This window comes from Cololabis saira, chromosome 1 (assembly GCF_033807715.1).
Source record: "Cololabis saira isolate AMF1-May2022 chromosome 1, fColSai1.1, whole genome shotgun sequence".
Lineage (NCBI taxonomy): Eukaryota > Metazoa > Chordata > Actinopteri > Beloniformes > Belonidae > Cololabis > Cololabis saira.
In genome coordinates, this window is record NC_084587.1 from 20,175,923 (window position 1) to 20,196,068 (window position 20,146).

The window sequence follows — 20,146 nt, forward strand, 5'->3', positions numbered from 1 at the left end:
AACCCTGTGAAGCGAGAGCTTCTAGGCCTAGATGAAAAATATGAAAGAAACAGTGAGATTCTCCAGTGAATGTGCAGTTTTATTAAACACCCTGAGGTGTTCCTTATAATGCGAGCCATTGCCCATGCATGTCCTGCTCTAAATCTGATAACTATTTTCTCAACACGTTTCCACTTGAGGATTATATGACTCCCGTTAACTCGTTTCCATTAGCTCTTTTCTGTCAAATTAAATGTTATTTTCCCTTTGTTAAAGTCTGAAATGCCTACCAGTTGAGGCGATGTGGAATTACTTCTGGTGTTGTTTTGAAAATATAGCGTGATACAATTAAACACCTCACTGCTTCTGTTTTTCTTCTTCTGCCATTGCTTTGATCCATGGATCACTATGGTATTTGATCAAATCGCCTTTCTCATCAAACTGCACTCCAAGGAGCCTGTAGGAGCTAAAGTAGCTCCAGCAGCGTGAGTCCTGCTTTTAATTTCCTTTTTAGGGTCCAAATGTATCAAGTGAGGCTGGACAAAGTCTGTTATATCATTATTTTGGTTGGACTTGATATTCCCAGCATGGGTCAACAGCAGCGGCACTGTTTGCTGGCGCTAGATATGCTGGAGATGGATTAGCAGTCTTTGGGTATAAAAAAAAAGGATCAAAGAGGTTGAAGGAGGACTGCTTGAGCTAAGGTGTGAGCCCATGGCAACTGCAGAGCAGAGGAATCTAATAACGCCAGAGTGTGTACTGCACCCCGGGGTCAAGCTGGCTAATATCAGAGGAGGCAGGCGAGCGGCCCGGCTCTTACAGATTGGCTGGAGGATAAGGAGTGTGTGCATGTGGATGTGAGGAAAGAAAATGTGGCTGAGGGCAGTAAAAAAACTCCTCCTCTACGGTCCCCTCCCTCGTGGCACCAGCAGGAGTTAATGTGTGGTGTGGTTTTTGTTTTTTCCAATCAGATGTTCGCACTTGTGCCATGGCCAACTGCCAGTACGGCTGCGAGGTGCTGAAAGGAGAGGTCCGATGTCAGTGTCCGTCGCCGGGGTTACAGCTGGCTCCTGATGGAAGAACCTGTGTGGGTGCGTCCCAGTCTTAATATATCTCCACAAGCCTGAAAGCCGAGCTGCATGTTGCCTCTCCCCTACAGGAGCAGCTGATGGGAAGCAGTGTGTGTTCTTGTATGTTGGAAGTTTGCCGAAGGAGAATCACACACAGCAGCTTTTCCAAAGAGAGATGCTCCGATACCACTTTTTTTTTCTTATTTTTTAATGACATTTATTACTAACCTTGAATGAATGTCAGATGATTGTCAGCTGAGCATCACATTTCTCATGGTCCTGGTGTCCTTTCACCTAACAGTTCCTTAAATGTGAAAAAAAAGTGAATGGTGGAAACCACAGTCTTGCATAATGAGTTTTCCAGTGTAAAATGATGCCATATTATGTACATAATGTTTACACAACATAACTGCCTCAATGCGAGAACTCACGTCTCCGTCTGCCGTCTCAAAACAGGAAGCCGCAAGGCAGTATTGGTTAACTTTCCTGTGCTGGCTCTGATAGCGACTAACATCAACTGGGATTCTGTTCAAAAAAATGAAATGGTATCTGCTTCTGCGTGGACGTTAATACTCACAGAGCCTCGGCGAAAACATCGGCGAGCATTTCTGTGGCTGCAGAATCCACGCGTCTTTATTTACAAACGAAGAAAGGAAAAAACACAGGCGGTTAAAACTGAATTTTGAAACTCAAACAGGTTCACAGGTGAACTTTCGCTGCTTTTCAACCAGATGGAGACTTCACCCAACTTAATTAGTCACCTTTCGAGCAGAAATGTGGAATGAGGAGCTCAGCCCTGACTTGTTTACGTTACCGGTTTTACCTCCTCAGATTTGTAGTTCAGCATGTGACACTTAACATGGAGGGTTAAGCACCATTAACCTGTGACAGGTTTAAACACAGTTTACTAAAACAGGGCAAACATCAGTCATGAAGACTGATTTCTGGACGCAAGGCCTTCAAGACGCAGGTGTTACGGTTTAAGGAATGTTTCTGCCGAACTCTATACAGATGAGAATACGGATGCTCTTGCAGAAGTTTTTGTTTTTAATTTTCTTTCCTTTGAAATGTGAAAATATTCTATCATGGAAACTTAAGCATGATCATATAGTGCTTGACTTCCCAGTGAAGCTTTGCTCTCAATTTTAATCGAATGTGAATGTTTTGTTTCATTCACTTTTTTCATGTTGTAGTTATAATCAAGTCAAAAATACGGTTCAAGTCGAAAAAGTGACCGAATTAATACGTATTGTGATGCTGTTTATTGGTGTAGGGCAGACATGGACTAGATTATCTTTTCCACAGGGTCATATTTATGTAGATAAAGTAGTGAAAGTATCTACACTGGACAATGTGATTAAAATACAGGCACAGTGTCATCCCATATTTCAAAATACCTCCATCAGATAAAGGTGCTCTCTGCCGCATGAGCCTGTACGGCAGCATTTGGTTCACTCTTCTTGTCATTTCGTGGATACTTGAATGCTGTGGAAAAACATTCACATTTTCAAGCCTTTTTCTACTTGTCACATGAATTGCACGTTTGTGCTTGACTTAGCAGCTTTGCTTGAAAAATGTCTTCATGTTTTACCTGAACATAGCAACACCATTGTGACTTACCAGATTCACTGCAGTTTAATTGGTACATGTGAAGAAAACAAGGTTAAAATGTGAGTCTTTGCTTTTCCCTTCAAAACCTGTGACCTGAATGACATGAAACAAGAAACTAATAATCTAAACGCAGACAGCGCTCTCTGTTGTTGTGGAGAAAATGCCAGAATACAACGTTTTACTCACGAAAAAATGTGACTAATTATGTTTGTTTTCGTAGGCGAGCCAGAACGAGTCGGTTCAGGGGTCACTTCCACCCCACTGGGCACAATTTGCTCATGTGTGTTGTTATAGGGAAACAGGATTGCATTGTTAACTGTAGGCATGGTTATTCATTTTATATGCCATTAGAGCTCGTACAACCATTGGAAAAAAGAAAAAATTTAATTTGTTCCATTGATCATTCTGCGCTGAAAAAGAAAAAAAAAGAACTCTGGCAAATCTATAAAATATTTATTGTACTGCATAAATTAAAACAGAATGACTCATAAAAGCAATACCTGAGATCAGCTTTGTCTCCGTTATTCTGCTGTATAAACGAATATGTATTAAAAATGAAGAGGTGACCGTGGAGGAAAATTAAGAACCACTTCCTGGATTTTAAATGAATGAGCGATGAGTCTTTAATCCCACATTATATGTAAAAAGACCTTCTTGTCTCATTCTGTGATGCAGCTGAAGTGGATCTGAAACCCTGTCATTATTCACTTATTTTACTTAATTTACCGGTAGTCATTCAGTTCGGTCGTCATTTGATTCAACACTTTAAATATATGTCATTTCATAACAATGGCAGCATGTTGTAAAGAAATGCTACGTAACTTTACCACCTGAGTGTCAGCCAGTGGCATGAAAACACTCCCCCTCCCCCAATCAAAGATGTTCTCCTCCCTCCGTTTTGGTACGTGTTCCAGTCTTTCACACATAAGGTACCGACGGGTGACCACAAGTTTTTGCCTTGATGGTTGTTCTGCTCTGTACTGCCCGCATGGCGGACTTATTTCTTGCTGGAACAACCATAACTGTTCCATTTATCTTAGCTTTAAACCATTAAAAATAGACAAACAACTATTCAACAATTTAGTATTATTCCACCTCACATACCGTACATGTTTTTGGACTGCAGTAGGAACTCGAAGAAAACACACATGTGCATGAACACTCCACATAGAAAGACCCCTGCCAGGCCCAGAAGTCGAACCAGGAACCTTCTTGCTGTGAGGCAACAGCGCTAACCACTAACCCACTGCCCTAAAAAACTAGTCTAGACTAGGCTAGGCTTGGCTAAGACTAGACTAGACGTTTACTACTGTAGAGTGATGAGGCTGGGAGTAGTTTCCCATGACATGAACATATATTGTTGCCTCTAGGCAGTACAGTCCAGTTTGGTAACATGAGGTATGCAATTATTTGTTTATCCATAACCAAAAGTTGCAAACCCTACAGTACCAAAATAAATGGACTGCATTGTACTGTTTTTGGGGAAACTCTTTACATTACTAAAACAAATGGCACAGTATGTTAAACTTGAAACACTGCTGTCAATTGATTGGTTCACAAAGAATTGTCTCTTCCATGTGCTATGAAGATGATCATGAGATGCACAAGTCTGAAGTCATTTCTCTTTTCTCAAGTTAAAGCTCTTTTTGTCAAGAAAAAAATAATCCAATATGCTGAACGTCCTCAGCCATTGTCTCTTAACGGAAGACCATTGCACCGTTATGACGTCACACTTTCACAGAGCATCCAACCAACACACCTGGTAGAGGAAGCATAACCGGGATTTACTGTTCCAAACTGCACCATACCGACCCCCTAACCAAGCTGCTACGGTTACTTTGTTTAAGACATGGATACTAATTATGTGTTTTTGACCCATTTGTCCACAGCAGTGCAGAGATTGTAAATAGTCCTCTCACCAAGAAAGGTCATAGAACGCTATTGTTAGAAATGTGAAAGTGCCATAAAACTGAAAACAAGAAAGGTTAGCACTTATGTAAGGACCTACCCACAAAGACAGATCTCAATATACACTTGAACTGTTCAGACATAATTTAGAGTATTGTGGAAGGAATTATTTAAGAAATGATGTGCATTTTAAATGATGTAGCAACTGTGTTTTCTTGCTAAAAGTCCCAGTGTGGTTAGTTTTGACCATGGCTTTGGAGAAGCATCTGCTTTTTTCTCTTGCTGGGGCTGCAGTCTGTCTGAGAATCTTTTACTGAAACACTGTTCCAGGCGTTTCCAGCCCGATTTCAAACCTGCGTTTGAGTAGAATATGCCTTCAGATTCCCTACCTTTGTCGTCTTTTGTTGTGAATGATGACCAAATACTGCTCTAGTGGAGGGAATTGGTATTACACGGCTTGCCGGCTCATGCTCACTTGTCAATGTGGTAGCTTTTTCATGAACACGGCACATTTTTGAGATATGTGTTTACTCACATCCATTGGACGGATTTCTTTTTACATTTTAATGTATAATTATTTCATATAGTAGCTTTAAAAAACTGTGCACAAGTTGCAGAAATTAGCGTGAGCGTGAGGCTGCGTCCTCTCCAGTTGTAGGACATTGATTTTTGCTTTTGTTCCTACTAAACAAGAGTCAGCAAAAGCTCAGATTAATGACAGTTTTTGCTGATGGATTGGTGCTGCAGTAGAATGAAGCCGCTTCATAATTTCTCTTACCAGAGATGCTTTAATTATGAAACAAGTTGTCAAGTCCCCCACAATTTAAAACATTAATACTGCTGAATGTATTTAACCCCGAGGTTAACTCTGACACAATTTTTTACAATAAAAGAAAAGCATTTTCATCTGCAGTGATTATGTAAAGAATTCACTTTCATTATGCATTGTTGTGTTATTTGAAATATAAAAAAATGAAGCGTAGCATTAGAATCGCAGTGGTGTCACAGGCTCCAGCTGTTGGCCATTAGGCAGCTCTGCTGGAGCAACCAGGGATGAAAGATCATGCGGGTGAGTAGGTAGTGTAGGGAATGAGGGAGCACTGACCGTCCACCTGCTTGTCCAGGTGTCTCAGGGTTTTTGGCGTCCTATTAAACAACAGTTTCCGTGGTACCACCGCGCCTCGGGTGTGTCGTGCAGTAAATAATTTTCTCTGCATCTAAATATTAATGCCCACATTCTTGCCAAGAAGATCAACAGACTCACTTGGAATGGATTTTTGAATTATGGAAGGAAGCAGCGTGCTGAGAAAGCTTTGTTCATAAATGAATGCTAACTAGTGAAGGTGGAACAAATCTGCAATGAACGGCAATATTCTTTAAATTTGACTTTTTTTTTTTTCATTATAAAGTTATCGTGGTTTTGTGTTTTTAGAAACTTCAAGTTATTGTTATTGTAAATAAGTGAAGAGAGGTGAGAATCATATTAGTTCATGTGACTATGTTCCTCTTTGTACAAAGTTGTTTCTGCTCTTTGCCCTGCAGATGTGGATGAGTGTGCCACAGGGATCGCCGTGTGCCCCCGGTTCAGGAAATGCATCAATACCTTTGGCAGCTACATCTGCAAGTGCCACGAAGGCTTCGAACTGCAGTACATCAATGGGAAATACCAGTGCCACGGTACTGACATATTGGCTCTTTAGTGAGGACATTGTGCATTAAATTTGCATGTTTTGACACGCACTTGCAAATACACTGTCACAGCTTTGGACATTTAATTTTCTTTAGTGCTCAACATTAGCTCAATTTGTTATTTAATAATTATATTTACTTGTATATTCAATAAGTATTTTTCTTTTTTTTATCCCCATTATTATTATTATTTCAAGTCACACAATGTACCACACACCTGTGGTCAGCTGGACAGTGAAGCAGTAGAAAACATGATCTCAGTATGAAAAAAGACGATTCAGATCAACGTTCATAAATGCGAGCAGAAATAATTTGGTGTCATGTTATCTTGAAAAAGTATCTAAAAAAGTTTTTGAAATAAGGTAAATTATAGATAACCTTTTGCGTGAAAATAAATACAAATAATTTAAGATGTGCTTTTTTGCCCTTTATTTGTAAACCTGGAGTTGCACCTCCTTTGACCTTTTGAAGGGACTCTCATTATCTGAGACATTTTGGTATTTTGAACCAGGCTCACATAGTCCTAGACTGAGAAAGTGAGGCTTCTTGGTTGTTAGTCCAAACACTGATGTCTTCAAGCGTCATTGTTCTTTGACCATTAAAGTATGTGACATTTACTGTATGTTACATTACTGTACATTTACTCATTATTATTGGGTGCTTTCACAGAATAAAACATAAATACAGACTGGGTCTAATTAAAAAACGAAAAAAAAAAACTCAGGTAATGCTCCATAAATATATTTTATAAAGTTGTTGGTTTAGACTCTTGGATGAAGAAACTGGGCTGATGAGTCAAGGCTTGTCAGCAAATGTTTTGTTTTACAGTCCAACTTTACTCCTACATTACTCCATAGAAATGGATATCTTAAGTCACACTCCATCTCCAATCTTTAATCATCACTTATTGAGCAAGGCTTGTGAAAAGGCTGCTATGGGAAAGCTAAAATAACCTTTGAGCGCTATTTCTTTTTTCCCCCAAACAGCCCCCATAACGATTTTTCTATTCATGAAAGGAACCCCGTTATTCACTCAAGTCCTCGTGGTAGCAGAACATGGACTTTGTTTCTTCCTTAAAGCGCATGTAAATCAATCATCCTTTGAAATTCTGCTGTTGTGTCTGAAACTTTTTCTCACTGGGAATGAATGTTTTTTATGTTTCTGTTATCTTTCAGATGTGGATGAGTGCTCTCTGGGTCAGAGCCACTGCAGCAGCTTCGCCACCTGCTACAACACGCCGGGCTCATACAAGTGCAAATGCAAAGAGGGCTACAGGGGGATGGGGCACGACTGTAAACGTAAGGCCTGGGAACAAAACGCTGGCCCCGATGCCCACTTTTGCAAAAAAAAGGGACGGGGCCTCACATTTTTGTTTTCTTTGCCTGTGTTTTTTAAAAAGGTTGGAAAGCAAGAGGGAGGGAGGAATAACATTGCAAGCGCAGAGCTGGTAGTGAAATTCCTTTCTTTGTAATGGCTGTCACTCATTACTTAAATAGCCCTGCTCCCTTATCACATGTGCTCAAGGTCACTCCATTTTTCCAATTTCGCTATTTTAATCAGCCACAGGGAGGAGTGTGAAACTTTTCTAGTAGTTTGTCTCTTTCTACTCGTTGAGATGCAGTTCATTAGTCTGCTCGTCTGCAGTTTTTACAGCAAGCTTCGAGGAAAAGAAGCCATTTATTTTCCGCTGTTGTTTAATCATCTAGATGACACAACCAATGTACCAATCCATAGAGTCTCATGCAAATATGTCTCTCTTTCATCTGCTCGAAGGGTGCGAGACTCAAATGCTCCAGTTGCAATATCCTATTTGTGTATCACATATCAAAGTGGCCTGTAACTGGAGAAGGGGATAACCAAAAGTTCAGACCACTTCTATTTATTCAGGCTCATCCCTCACTCATGAAATCCTCACCATCAGAAACTCCAACCCCCCTCAACCCCTGTCTCTGCTCCTGACAGGAGCCATGAGAGGAGGAACAAAAGAGAGAGAGAAAAGAAAAAACTTTGATTTCATCAGCCGAGATGATGTAGGGGCACAGCAGCAGCCTGAGTACAGAAATCGTGTCTCACTCGCAGAACATCTTTAGCTTGACGGTGCAAAGCCTGTGGCTTTAAGCACACAAACATTACTACATTAGCAGATAAAAATACACAATAAGAAAGCAGTTTTTATTAATGAAAAGCAGACCTTGCTAAACATGGGCTCACTTGTAACAATGAAGCCAGCCTTCGGTTTCCACTACCATCGAGTAAAGGTGAACTCATAGTCTTCTTTTTAATTAGTGATCTTCTGCTTCAGTCATATTTAGGACATTCAATTTGTTTTAAGACCTTAACAGTTAGTAAAGAGATACCAGGGGAAGTCTCAACAGATTAAATACCCCCCCATCTGCAAAAAAAAGTCAGGCTAATCATCACAATTAATCTGTACTTCTATGCCTCATTAAGTTGTAAGTACTGATATTTCACTCCTCCGTCTATGTTCTTTTATGATTTCAGCTATTCCAAAGGTGATTATTGATCCTCCGAAACCAGGCAAACTCCCTCCAAATCATCACAACCAGATTCCAGATTTGGATCACCGTAGGACCACCACCACACGGTCACCAGTGACTCAAAAGAGAATCTTCCCCATCACCCCTAAATCAACAACCAAAGCAACGACCAAACCGCCGCTGCCTCCCAAGAGGGTCACTCCAACTGCACTCAAGCCAGTGGTTCCTACCCGGAAGCCCTTCATCCCTACAAGAAAGCCCTTCATCCCTACCAGAAAGCCATCAACACCCACACGCAAACCCTACATCCCACCAAGGCCTGTGGCTCCCACCAGACAACCCACGCCACCGCCATTTGTCACACCAGTGGACAACACTATCCAGAAGGAGGTCACTAAACAGAGAGGGGATGTCCATAGTAAGAGCTATAACCTTATTTTATTCTTTCATTCATTTGTAAACCACAGACAAGTGCTGTATTTCCGTATAGAAAGTGAGATTCATATATCAGTCTTTGTTACATACTTGACCTACTTACGTACTTAACGTGCATAAGCATGCACTCTAAAAACTGCTGGGTTAAAAATAACTTAATTTGTGTTTTTCTCTGACGCCAGTGCTGGGTTAAATACAGACCAGCCCAGCCATGGGTTGTTTTGACACAGCAGGGTTGGGTTATGGGCTTGACCCAAGCGGGTTGGATCTTCTGTCTGGAAAAAAAAATGGTTTGAAATAAGTTAACTTTAGAGTTTTATCAAAAATCTAACTATCTATCTTCCTACATACTGTAATTCAAATAATGACTTTATGAAGAGCACATTTGAGAGGTTTTTTTCCCCCCAGAGAGGGAATGTTTTCCTTTGTTCTAATTGAATTGAATGAATTTCACAACATCAGTGTCAATGCTAAATTTCTGAGAGAGAACAGGTTAAATGGCAACTAGCTCATTAAATGCAGGAAAATAGCCAACGGAAGCTAGTTAACCCAAAAAATACTAGAAAAAAATTCCACCTTGAAACAACATAGGCTACCTAACTTTCAATTTAAGCACTATTAACAAGAGCTGATCAACTTTCCTCGATCCAGATTTTCTTGTTCACTCATGCCCAGAACATGAAATTTAGGAAGAGCTGTCGCTATTTAGCTATCACTAATGTTTAACAAGCAAGTGTTATCTTAGCTGATCAAATTCATCATGTAGTATGAACATAAGCTGGTAACATAGCCTACTCATGTCTTTATTTAGTTTGGTTTTTATCAATGAAATGTTTCCTATTATATATTGTTATGTGTTTGGTTGGAAGGGGTCAAAACGTGTCCCATACTTCATAATTTAGGCCAAATGTGGGCTTTGGCTTGTGTTGTACTAGCTGTGGCTAGTTTTGACATGGGACACAGCACATTTTGCAAGGGTCAGAGATGGCAAAGGCCCTTATAAAATGGAGATGTGAGCCGTGTCTGGTGGATACGTGGCCGAGTTCAGCTCACCCCACTTACAGTACCGTAAGTCAGTCACGCTGTCAGTCAAATTTATGGGCTGAGTATGGGCCAAACATTATTTGCCATCTCAGACTGGGGCTTTCTGTACAAATATGTATAATACCTGCATGCATTTACAAACACAAGATTTACTTATTCACTTTTTATACTTTTTGGCACAGTTCTCTGTTTACATATCTGGCAAACAAAGAGCAACATTAACTGACATTTTGAGCAGTTTATACTCTTGCAAAGAAAAAAGAAAAAGAAAAGTCAATGCTGACTTGAAGCAATTACACAGAGCAGCTAAGGCTGCAGGACAAGAACAATGAGCTATAGCACTCCATAAACCCGAAGGACACTCAGGGATTTTCCACCTTACCTATATAGCATACTGTAAAAGAGCATTTTTTTCATATGAATATAGTTATTGGAGGGACTTTAGGGGATTTATGGAATAGGAATGTTTTGCATTAACAGGTTCTGCTTTTATTTTCAAGGGTTGAGGTTTCTGGATTACAGATTTCACTTATAAATGTCACACTAGCTGTCTTCAACATTTCTTTTACAGCTATCTGCACCCCAAAGAGAAAATGTGCTTATTTTCTCATGCAAGAGCATTTTAGAGCATTTTTTTCTGAGAATGTAGGTATCTTTATTATTTTATCTATATTTATTATATTCTTCATATATTTGAATAATAATGGTCAGTTTTCCTTATCTCTGCAGCTATATCGTATTAAGTCTAAATGTCCACGAAACTTGTCAACGTATTGCCCGATAATCGTATAACAGTGTTAATACCAAACTTCTGATGATTTGATTGCAATTTGCAGTTTAAACTGTAAAAATAATAAACAAAAAACCAAAAAAAAACTGTTTTATATCTTACAGGGCACTCAGAGCACTCTACATTAATGCAGGGAGTTGCTGCAAGCACAACAGGCAGCGCCAAAAAAAGCATCCACTGTAACACCTCAGTCCCTCACAAATGAAAATTCGAGATAAATAGTTTGAATCCAACTGTGTGCATCCATTAATTATCCATACAGAAATAATGCAATTTTTGTTAAAGTTAACAAATCAGTGTCATTAATTACATAGTTAAAGGAAGAATTCTTTCCTCCGAATGTAGGTATGTTTTGGCTTCAGTTAATGAACACAAGCTGGTGTGAAGCCTGACTGTGGATTATCCACAAGTCACACTGTACTCGCCGCCAAGTATGAGGGTTTCATCCAGTTTCATGAAAAATGCATCATTAGGCATGTGTTTATTTGTTTGTTTGCTTACTTAATTCTGATATCCACATTCTTGGTCAAACGCAAATAACAAAAATGGATTCCAAATTAAAGCTGCAAGCAGCGATGAACGGGCCCTCGCACCCTTGTGCAACTTCAGGCGTGCTGCAGTGGAAGCGCTTGTATGACTTGCATGTAGATTCTTCAGGCCTGGACATTTAGCGGATGACACCACCCACGACTATCTATATCAAACCATTCAAAAGTTATGGCAGAAAGTAGGAACTATCAGATATGGACCAATCAGATGAAGGGGCGGGGCTAATTCATGCCAATGAAGGTAAAGTACTCAAAACCGAGTCCGATGACACCACCCACGACTCTCTGTCAAACCATTCAAAAGTTATGGCAGACAATAGGGACCATCAAATATGGACCAATCAGATGAAGGGGGGGGGGGGGCAAACCATGAAATATAAATTTTTTTGCCAGGCCTGGCTTGCATGCAAAATTTGGGCACGTTTAGGGTGGCAAAAAGGCCCTCATCTCGTCGGAAAAATAAAAACGAGGAAAAAAAAATCCTACAGATACAATAGAGCCTTCACACTGTAAGTGCTCGGGCACTAATAATGAGAGGTGGCTTTAAGTGTATTTTGCTGCTTTAAAATCATAAATATCAAGAAAAGACGGAGTGTGACAGTTGTTGTTAGAAGTTTGCATGTGGTTTAGAAAAGACATATATGTTTTTTTTTCTTTTTTCCATGTCTGAAAGTAAAGTTGAGAAAATCATGATGCTATCATCCCCATGCGTCACAGCGGGGATATTATTCTCAGGCCTGCAGACGTGCGCCAGGACTTGGCCATTTCTTTTCCATGAGATTTTTGTCTCCATGAGCAGCTGCAAACTGTAATCTGTCTTTTTTAATGGTGGTTTTGGAGCAGTAGCTTCTTTTGCTGCATTGCCCTTCAGCTTTTGCCAGTACAGTTCACATTTTACTCTGGATGATGATATTGGTTACACCCACCGTCCTTACAAGCTCTTTCTCTGTTGGTCTTGGGTTAATTTGCACATTTGGCACCAAAGCACCAGCTCCAGGACACTTAAGCCAGCTCCTTTTTGAGGGGTGTGATGATTGGATTCTCCCATCATGTTTATACTTGAGTATTATTGTTTGAACAGATGAACATGGGACTTTCAATAATTTGGTTAGATTTGTTTAGTCATAATGATAACAGATAATGAAATACAGGCTAATGCACAGGCAGTTGCACACGTCTGGTCAGATGCAACAGCTAAGTACAGAAATAAGAGGCGTGATACTCTGCTTCCTACTCATCTTGCCAGATGGCATGTCATAATTAGAAGAAGGGAGGAGAGAAGATTACATTCACACCTGTCTGCACTGCTTGAAGGAGACATCAGTCTAATAGTTTGCATCCCAGCAGAGCAGTTCCAGCAGAGCTCTGCTTGTGAAGAAAGGAAGGGGGCATCACAGAGTGATTATATAAATAATTTGATGGAAATAGAAATTAAAAATTAGTTTCTGTAGTTGGGGGTGTATGTACGAACTGTAGACACAGATGATTCAGAGTTTCTTCTCAGTGTGGACCCATGCAGTCAACATTAGCATATCTGTCGGTGAAAACCTTAAAGCCACTCCATGTAATAATCTACCTTGGTATACACAGTAGCAGGACATAATAAGAAGGTTAATGTGTCAGCAAATGACATAAGCACAGAAAAAGTGCACTACAAAGTGGCATTACAAGATTTGCAGGACCATCTTTTCTTGTTAACACAGTTTTGTCAGGGGCTGGAAGTGGTATTGCTACAGTAGATTGGCTTTAAAGCAACATTTCAAGGAATATTTAATTATTTTTTTTAATTATGGCAGTATCTGATCCTTAGTGTTATCTCTCATGACTGCATATCACTTTGCAACACAATGTGACACATCAAAAATGATGGTTAACGATGGCTAAAAGATAGCGCTAGCTATTAGAGCTAAAGTGACATCATGACCGAGGCAGCAATAATATTCAAAAAAGTAATGATAGAAAAAGTGAAAGAGAAAATGTGAAAGTTACTGACCATGAAAATTACTTTAATTTAACATTTACAAATATAACATAAATTGTTGGATCTGTTTAAATTTGCCAGTGTAATGGTTGATTTGTTCCTCCATTTATTTTCCTATGAGATTCCAAAGTAATTTGTCTATAATTTTTTAATAATATTTTTTTCATTCTGCATTGCTTTTAGTTGGATTCCCTTCCTCTTTATTTACATAATCTTGTCCCTACATTTATACACACAGATAGGAGAACAGTGAGAGAAAAAATAAAACAAGCACGTTGCCCCGAATTTGACATCTGTAAAAGGCTATATGCACTCTACAGGATAATTAAGCACTTAGTCTTTTGAGACAAGTAAAAGTCTTAGCAACCTCTGGAGTCTGTCAAAAATTCACTTACATTAACCTAAAAGCAGAGCTGTTTTCTAATCTCTATAAAAACTGCCATTTAGAGACACAAGGCTCAGCTCCATTAGCTACGTTACACTGTATGTGAATAAATACATGTTTAAAGACACTGTATGCATTTTAAAACCCGCAAAATCACAAAGTCCAGGAAAGCAATTTTTTCAGCAGAACTCATAAAATTCTATTTCAGCAGTTTACAAAATTATAACTAGTTCAGTGTCTCCAGAAATACAATCAATCCATCATAAAATCATAAAATCCAGCACTTTACAGCAACCGGCAGGTGTCCAAAGGACCTTACATCAAGAAAATGCAAGAATAAAACATAAAATAAAGCAAAGATTAAACTTAATTAAAACAAATGACAAAAACACAGCATTATATACAGTGGCGTCTTTGCATTAGGGGCCGGTGGGGCACGGCCCCACCAGAGTGCGCAGCTGCGCAGGGGAAGATTATGTGTCATTAAACATAAGTTCATAATAAATTTGTCTCCAATGAAATGTCCGCAGTTTTCATTTGATGCAACTTAATTTGATCTGCTGACACTTTTTGTAGTGTAACTGTGTGTAAATAGTTCGCCCTGCCTGATCCAGCCTCCTCTGTTTCCGCTCGGTGGGGCTCAGCGGAGCTGGCCCCTCTGCCTGTAATGTTGTTACTGGTGAACTGCTGCGCGCGCGTGCGCGTGTACAGCGCACACACTAGCTTGGACAGTGGGGCCGGGAGCTCAGGGCCCCAGAGCGCCTCTCATTGGCTGCTCTGAATTGAAGCAGACGGCGGTCAAACAGCTCACTCTGTGATTGGCTGTTCCCAGAATTTCCCAGAATGCTTTTCGCCGTCATTTGCGGACTGAATAAAAAAAAAACTATTTCTAGCGAGAAATATATATTTTACTTTCATAATATTCACTCAGTGAATGTACATAATCACTCGCTTGTCTTTTTCAAACCGCGCCAGAATAAAGGCTGATTTATGGTTCTGCGTTACACCAACGCAGAGCCTACGCCGTAGGTTACGTAACGTACGCCGTAGGTTACGCGGCGACGCGCGACTTACGCCGGCTACGTACTTTGATTGATAGGTGACGTTTCATTCTTTCTATTTGAATGAAGTTGATTATTTGGTGAGTGTGCGATTTAGCACTTTATCAATTGAGCAGAAGTTGGAAATAAAACGTTTGGGACCACATCGACCGGATGATTTAACCATTTGTCAAGCCGGAAAAGACAAAACCAGGACATTTAATAAGGAATGGTTCAAAGGACACTCTGGTTAACCGGGAGCTCGTCAAAAAAGGCGCTCTACTGCTTTCCTTGTGAGTTCCGGTGAGTCTAACAGATTTTTATAGTGGAACTGACCATGTACTTATATTCTTTGAATTATAGTGGACTTTGTGTAATGCGCAACTGGTGATACATGTGTGGGTGTGGGTGTGGGGGGGACACAACCTCACGTGGGCTCCCCGACGCTGATGGAGCTGTTTACCTGTCTGTGGTGCTGAAATGGTTGTTTGGCTGTGGTATACTCTCTGTGGTGGCTTTATTAATTGCTGTGTATTGCATGTGCGCCGTACACGCCATGCTCGTGCACGGTCGTGCTTGTGCATTGTGTTTTTATTGTTGTCACGTTGCTGTTTCGATCTTGAGTATTTGATATGAGCTCTTGAACAGTGCCCATTTGGTAGCGCTATTGATATGATAATATATGTGTTAGATTGGCACTGTTTGTGTGATGATGGCATTATTCAGCTTCAATTTTGTGGTCAAAGGTGCTGTGGTCCCTTCTCTCACTTGATACTGATTGCATAAGATTTTCCAGCATGGCCCCACCAAAATTTACAGACCAAAATCGCCACTGATTATATATATTAAGATTCATTATATCTCTGATATACGCTGGGACACATCTAAAGTGATGTTCCTGGAGTACTTGGGTGTTTCAGGTCTTTCAGCATCATACATCCTCAGGTGACCGAGTTGGCGTTGATCAGACCTTGACTCGTGTCCAGGGGTGAAAGTAGATTAAAGTTCTTGCTGGTACTACGACCCCAACCTTCATGGCTTGTTCTCCTCCCACCACCAGTTTCTTGCATCCCTGAACACGCATTCAATTTTTTAACGCCTGCATGGTGTAGAAATTAGAAACATTTGACACTGTGTAGGCCTATAGCAAATTATTTATTTAAATGGTGTAAATAAAGGCCAGTCCGGACCAAGGATTGTCACAGAATAATTTGTAAATGTTGACAAAACTTTCAAAATCATAACAATTTGTTTTGTTTCAAATTAGAATAAATTTACAGTTAAAGTCATCAGCAGCTGAACAGTTAACAAGTCTCTGTCTTTGAATTTTCAGAACATTGGGCACATAAATAAAAAAGAGTAAAAGATGAGTAAAATATCTCAAAATGGAAAAAAAACTTCTTAAGCATTTTTTTCATCAAAGCAAAACACTTAAAACATTTAAAAAAAAACATTACTTCAACATTGTAGACGCTTTTTTCTTTTTTTCCTGAAAAGAGGAATGAAAACCAATCACAAATATCATATTTGTGATTATTTGGCATGTGATTATTTACCAGCATGTTTGAAATATGCTGGTAATGTGTCAGCCAACCACAAAAATCTGGGAATTTTGGTGGAATCATTTATTTTTTGTCTTTGCCCGGTGCAAATGACATAAATAAAGTGCGTGGTTTGGTCATGTAAAAATAAAAAGTAACGTTACGTAAACAATAAATCAAACGCTCCCTTCCATGCAGTGTGTGTGTTTAGGAAGGAAAGACTCGAATACGCTATTCACAAAAGCACAAATAGTGGGGTTTTACTTATATTTATATCATACAAATATTTAAAAAATGATGAAAAAACAGGTCGGGACTCAGTTAGATTATATCACTATGTTCGTCTGTCATCACACAGTCAGTCAAAAAAGGCGGAGCTGAGTCATGGCTGAGCGGTAGCGTTGCCGTCTTTGGTGTGAGAGGTCGAGGGTTCGAGATCCGCTGTATGCGGAAATTATTGTCAGCAATTCGTGTGTTTTTTTTTCCCGGTACTGCGTACCGGCACAGAATCTTTTGGTGGTACAGAGTACCGGATCGTACCGGCTTACTTTCACCCCTGCTCGTGTCCCAGTAGGATTGACTCACAGCTCATTCCTCTTGAACAACAGCCTTCTGGAGACCCTTTCTGCTACCTCTATGGTAGTAACAGCAGTGTATGGCTCCTGCACAGCGACCAGCCAACAAAGCCTCTGCCCCCTAGTTTGACGAGCTTGCAACACGCCTTCCAGCCGGCCCTTGTACACTGCTACATCAACTCCTGGTCCTTGGCCCACTTCAGTTCATTCCCTCTTCAATGCAGCCCTGCCAGGGGGACTGTGAGCTCCATGACAAGCACCTGCTTTGTAGAGATTGATGTCAACACCACATCAGTCCTCAAGAGAGTTGGTCTGGGAACCTGAGCTGTCTCCCCAGATCAACTCAAAGCCCCCAGTATGACGCCAAGATAAACAACTCAGCAACAGCTTTGGGCTGGAAGTGGTGCCACTTGCTTGCCTTGATAAAACATAGTCTTCTGATGGCAAGCATGCTTGTTGAAAGGTATAGCTATGGGAATGGTTTCTTCAGTAGTTCTTGAGTACCTGGTCATGCTGCCAGTGGTAGCAGCTTTCCCCCAGGGTTGTTGGACAGCTACTTAGAGTGTGCTCTAAGAGACTTCTCCCAGGCACAGTAAACAAGCTGGGGAGTTGGTCTTGACCCAGATATAGAGGTTTGATGGACTTAGCTGAAAATTATAAACTGCGTGGACCAAGAACTTGACTCATTGGGGGTTCTGCTGCCTAAATCCTAGTCCAAGAGTTATTCCACTTCACTGGACCCTCCCTGTTTGTCCATGCTCCCTACTGCTGCATGACTGCTGTCCTGCTGGACCTACCTTCAAAACTAGGCTGCCCTTCCTGCAATCTGTGCTAGTGCCCGACTCTCCTGTGGACCTTTTCATATCAGGGTTGAGCAACAGCTCCCAACCTTTCCTGGCTGGTAGCTACTATATTCTAGCCAAAGCCCTGTGTCTCAATGTGGGGATCTCCAGATATTCCTGGGCCGTCCACACCCTGCCTATCCTGACTCTAACGCCCACCCTCAAGTCATTACAGTCCTGGGAAAGAAAGGTCTAATTCTGTATAGATGTGTTTTGAGTTTGGATTTGAAAAGAGCAATGTTTGTGCCATTGTAAATATTAGGAAGTAAGGCAGACCACATTCATGGTGCAGAAACTTAAAAAGCACACTCACGCCACTGTACCTTCACATTGGAACTTGTAGATGTTGGATAAATGACTGTAATAACCCGCTATATTTGCTGAACTTTAGATAAGCTGTAACCAGACCATTGGATATCCTTAAAAGCAAACAAGACTTAAGTTTGTGGGCAAAATGTTCACATCTGGAGGGATTTGTTAAAAAAGAAAGCATCAGTCTTTTGTATAAACTGATGGCACTTGGTGGAAGACTAATTCAGGCCAACATTACAGTGACGTGGCGGTGGGGTGTCAAACATAGACACAAACAGACAGACCTGGATGCCAGGGATTTCTGGAGAGCCTGGTGTGTGCATGACCTCCCTACTCTCAGATACTTCTGACTGACAGACTCCTGCCCTCTACCATGTGGCTGTGACCTGCAGGGGTTCTGAATCTTAGACTGGTTGGAAGGGGGCACATGTTTTCGGATTCAGATAGTTGACAGGTCATATACTTTACAGTTCATCAATAGGAGAAAGTGGCAGGAGAGGTAGAATCTTTATTGCTATTGTACAACAAAAATGAAAAGTCAGTCATCAGAGAGGAAACAAATATTGCAAAAAGATTGCAAAACCCATCCCTCCACCCATCCAACGTTTTTCACAAGCAGCTATTGCATAATCAATGTTGGGAACCCATTCATCTGTAATCTGTTTCATTAAGTTTCTCTGATATGTTTTATCTGCAAACACACTCCCAATATACATGTATATTCATTCAAAAAATGTTGACAGATTTTTGGTGGAGGGGGGTTAAACATTTTCATAAACCAGTAAAACCATCATTCTTTGAAAGAATAGGATTGAAGCATATTTTTGTTAACAATGGTTTTGGGCATTAAAGCTGTGGACAGCTGACCTTTATTAACACAGCGTGGTCAAAAGTATTGTGTTCATTGTGACCCCAGTGGGAAAGGTTAGAGGCTATTTCAGACATAACTGTGAACGGTAGATGTATGAGCATGTCCTAATTTCATGATTGCAATGCAGTCACATTTACTGTGATATTGCATCCAATGAAGTATTTCTCATCTCCTTATTTTAAGTCACATTTGAACTCTGACATTTTCATGTTTTTTTTTGGATGTTTTCATATCAGTTTTTTTGTGTTGAATGTGCTTAACTATGAGAATGCAGCTGCTAAACCATGGCATAGATGCATCCTTGTGAAACAATATAGAGCAATATAGGAAAGCCATACAGCAGCCACAAGCAAATAACAGTGAACAAATACAATATGAGTTGATCCTTAATCTAAATTAGCGTCCCTCTCTCTCTCCGTAGTCCCTCGGAACAACGGCCACAACACCGTTCTCGTCAACGGCTTTGACATTGAGCTTGGCAACACTGCAGATGAAGCCAAGGATGACCCAGGTAAACACGCTGCATCTGACAGGCGCAATTGGCAACAGCCCAGTCCATCGGGCTCAAACGATGACAGATGAGCCACATGAGCTGTGGGCAAAGTGAAAGTGACAATCCACTCCCACAGTGCTGCTGCTGAGGTGAAGCTATTACAGTGACCAGATGTGTTTTGATAGCACTCTCACCAGGAGAAGACACATGACAGCTGGACGTATCAGTTTAAATGATGGCTCACAGTCTGGGACGCCGTGCCAAAATGTTGTCGCCTGACTGCTTAAATGATTGATTGATTGTTTGGAAGCACTTCCACTTTCTGTTTAAAACCTCTTGGGTACTAAACACAGAATTCCAATATGAGTCTTCGTGAAAAGATGGCATTTTTTATGTCATGTTTACCCAATGTGATTTATTGATGACAACGGTACACAGATGACATTGCTTAATGATTGTGTTTGCTTTAGTTCATGGTGCATCATTTTATACAGAGAATGCATTTTTCATTGGCTCAGAAATTGAATTTTCTTT

General features: G+C 40.5%; 1 protein-coding gene across 4 annotated transcripts in view; it reads left to right on the top strand.

Annotated features, from left to right (window-relative positions):
- npnta (nephronectin a) overlaps window positions 1-20,146 on the top strand; it is a 74,260-nt gene that overhangs the window by 46,755 nt on the left and 7,359 nt on the right. For all 4 annotated transcript variants that reach the window (XM_061717358.1, XM_061717344.1, XM_061717336.1 and 1 more), the window contains 5 exons: window positions 951-1,070; window positions 6,111-6,245; window positions 7,433-7,555; window positions 8,760-9,173; window positions 19,541-19,630. In XM_061717358.1, the coding sequence (XP_061573342.1) occupies window positions 951-1,070; window positions 6,111-6,245; window positions 7,433-7,555; window positions 8,760-9,173; window positions 19,541-19,630 (882 nt within the window). The remainder of the gene's footprint in view (window positions 1-950; window positions 1,071-6,110; window positions 6,246-7,432; window positions 7,556-8,759; window positions 9,174-19,540; window positions 19,631-20,146) is intronic.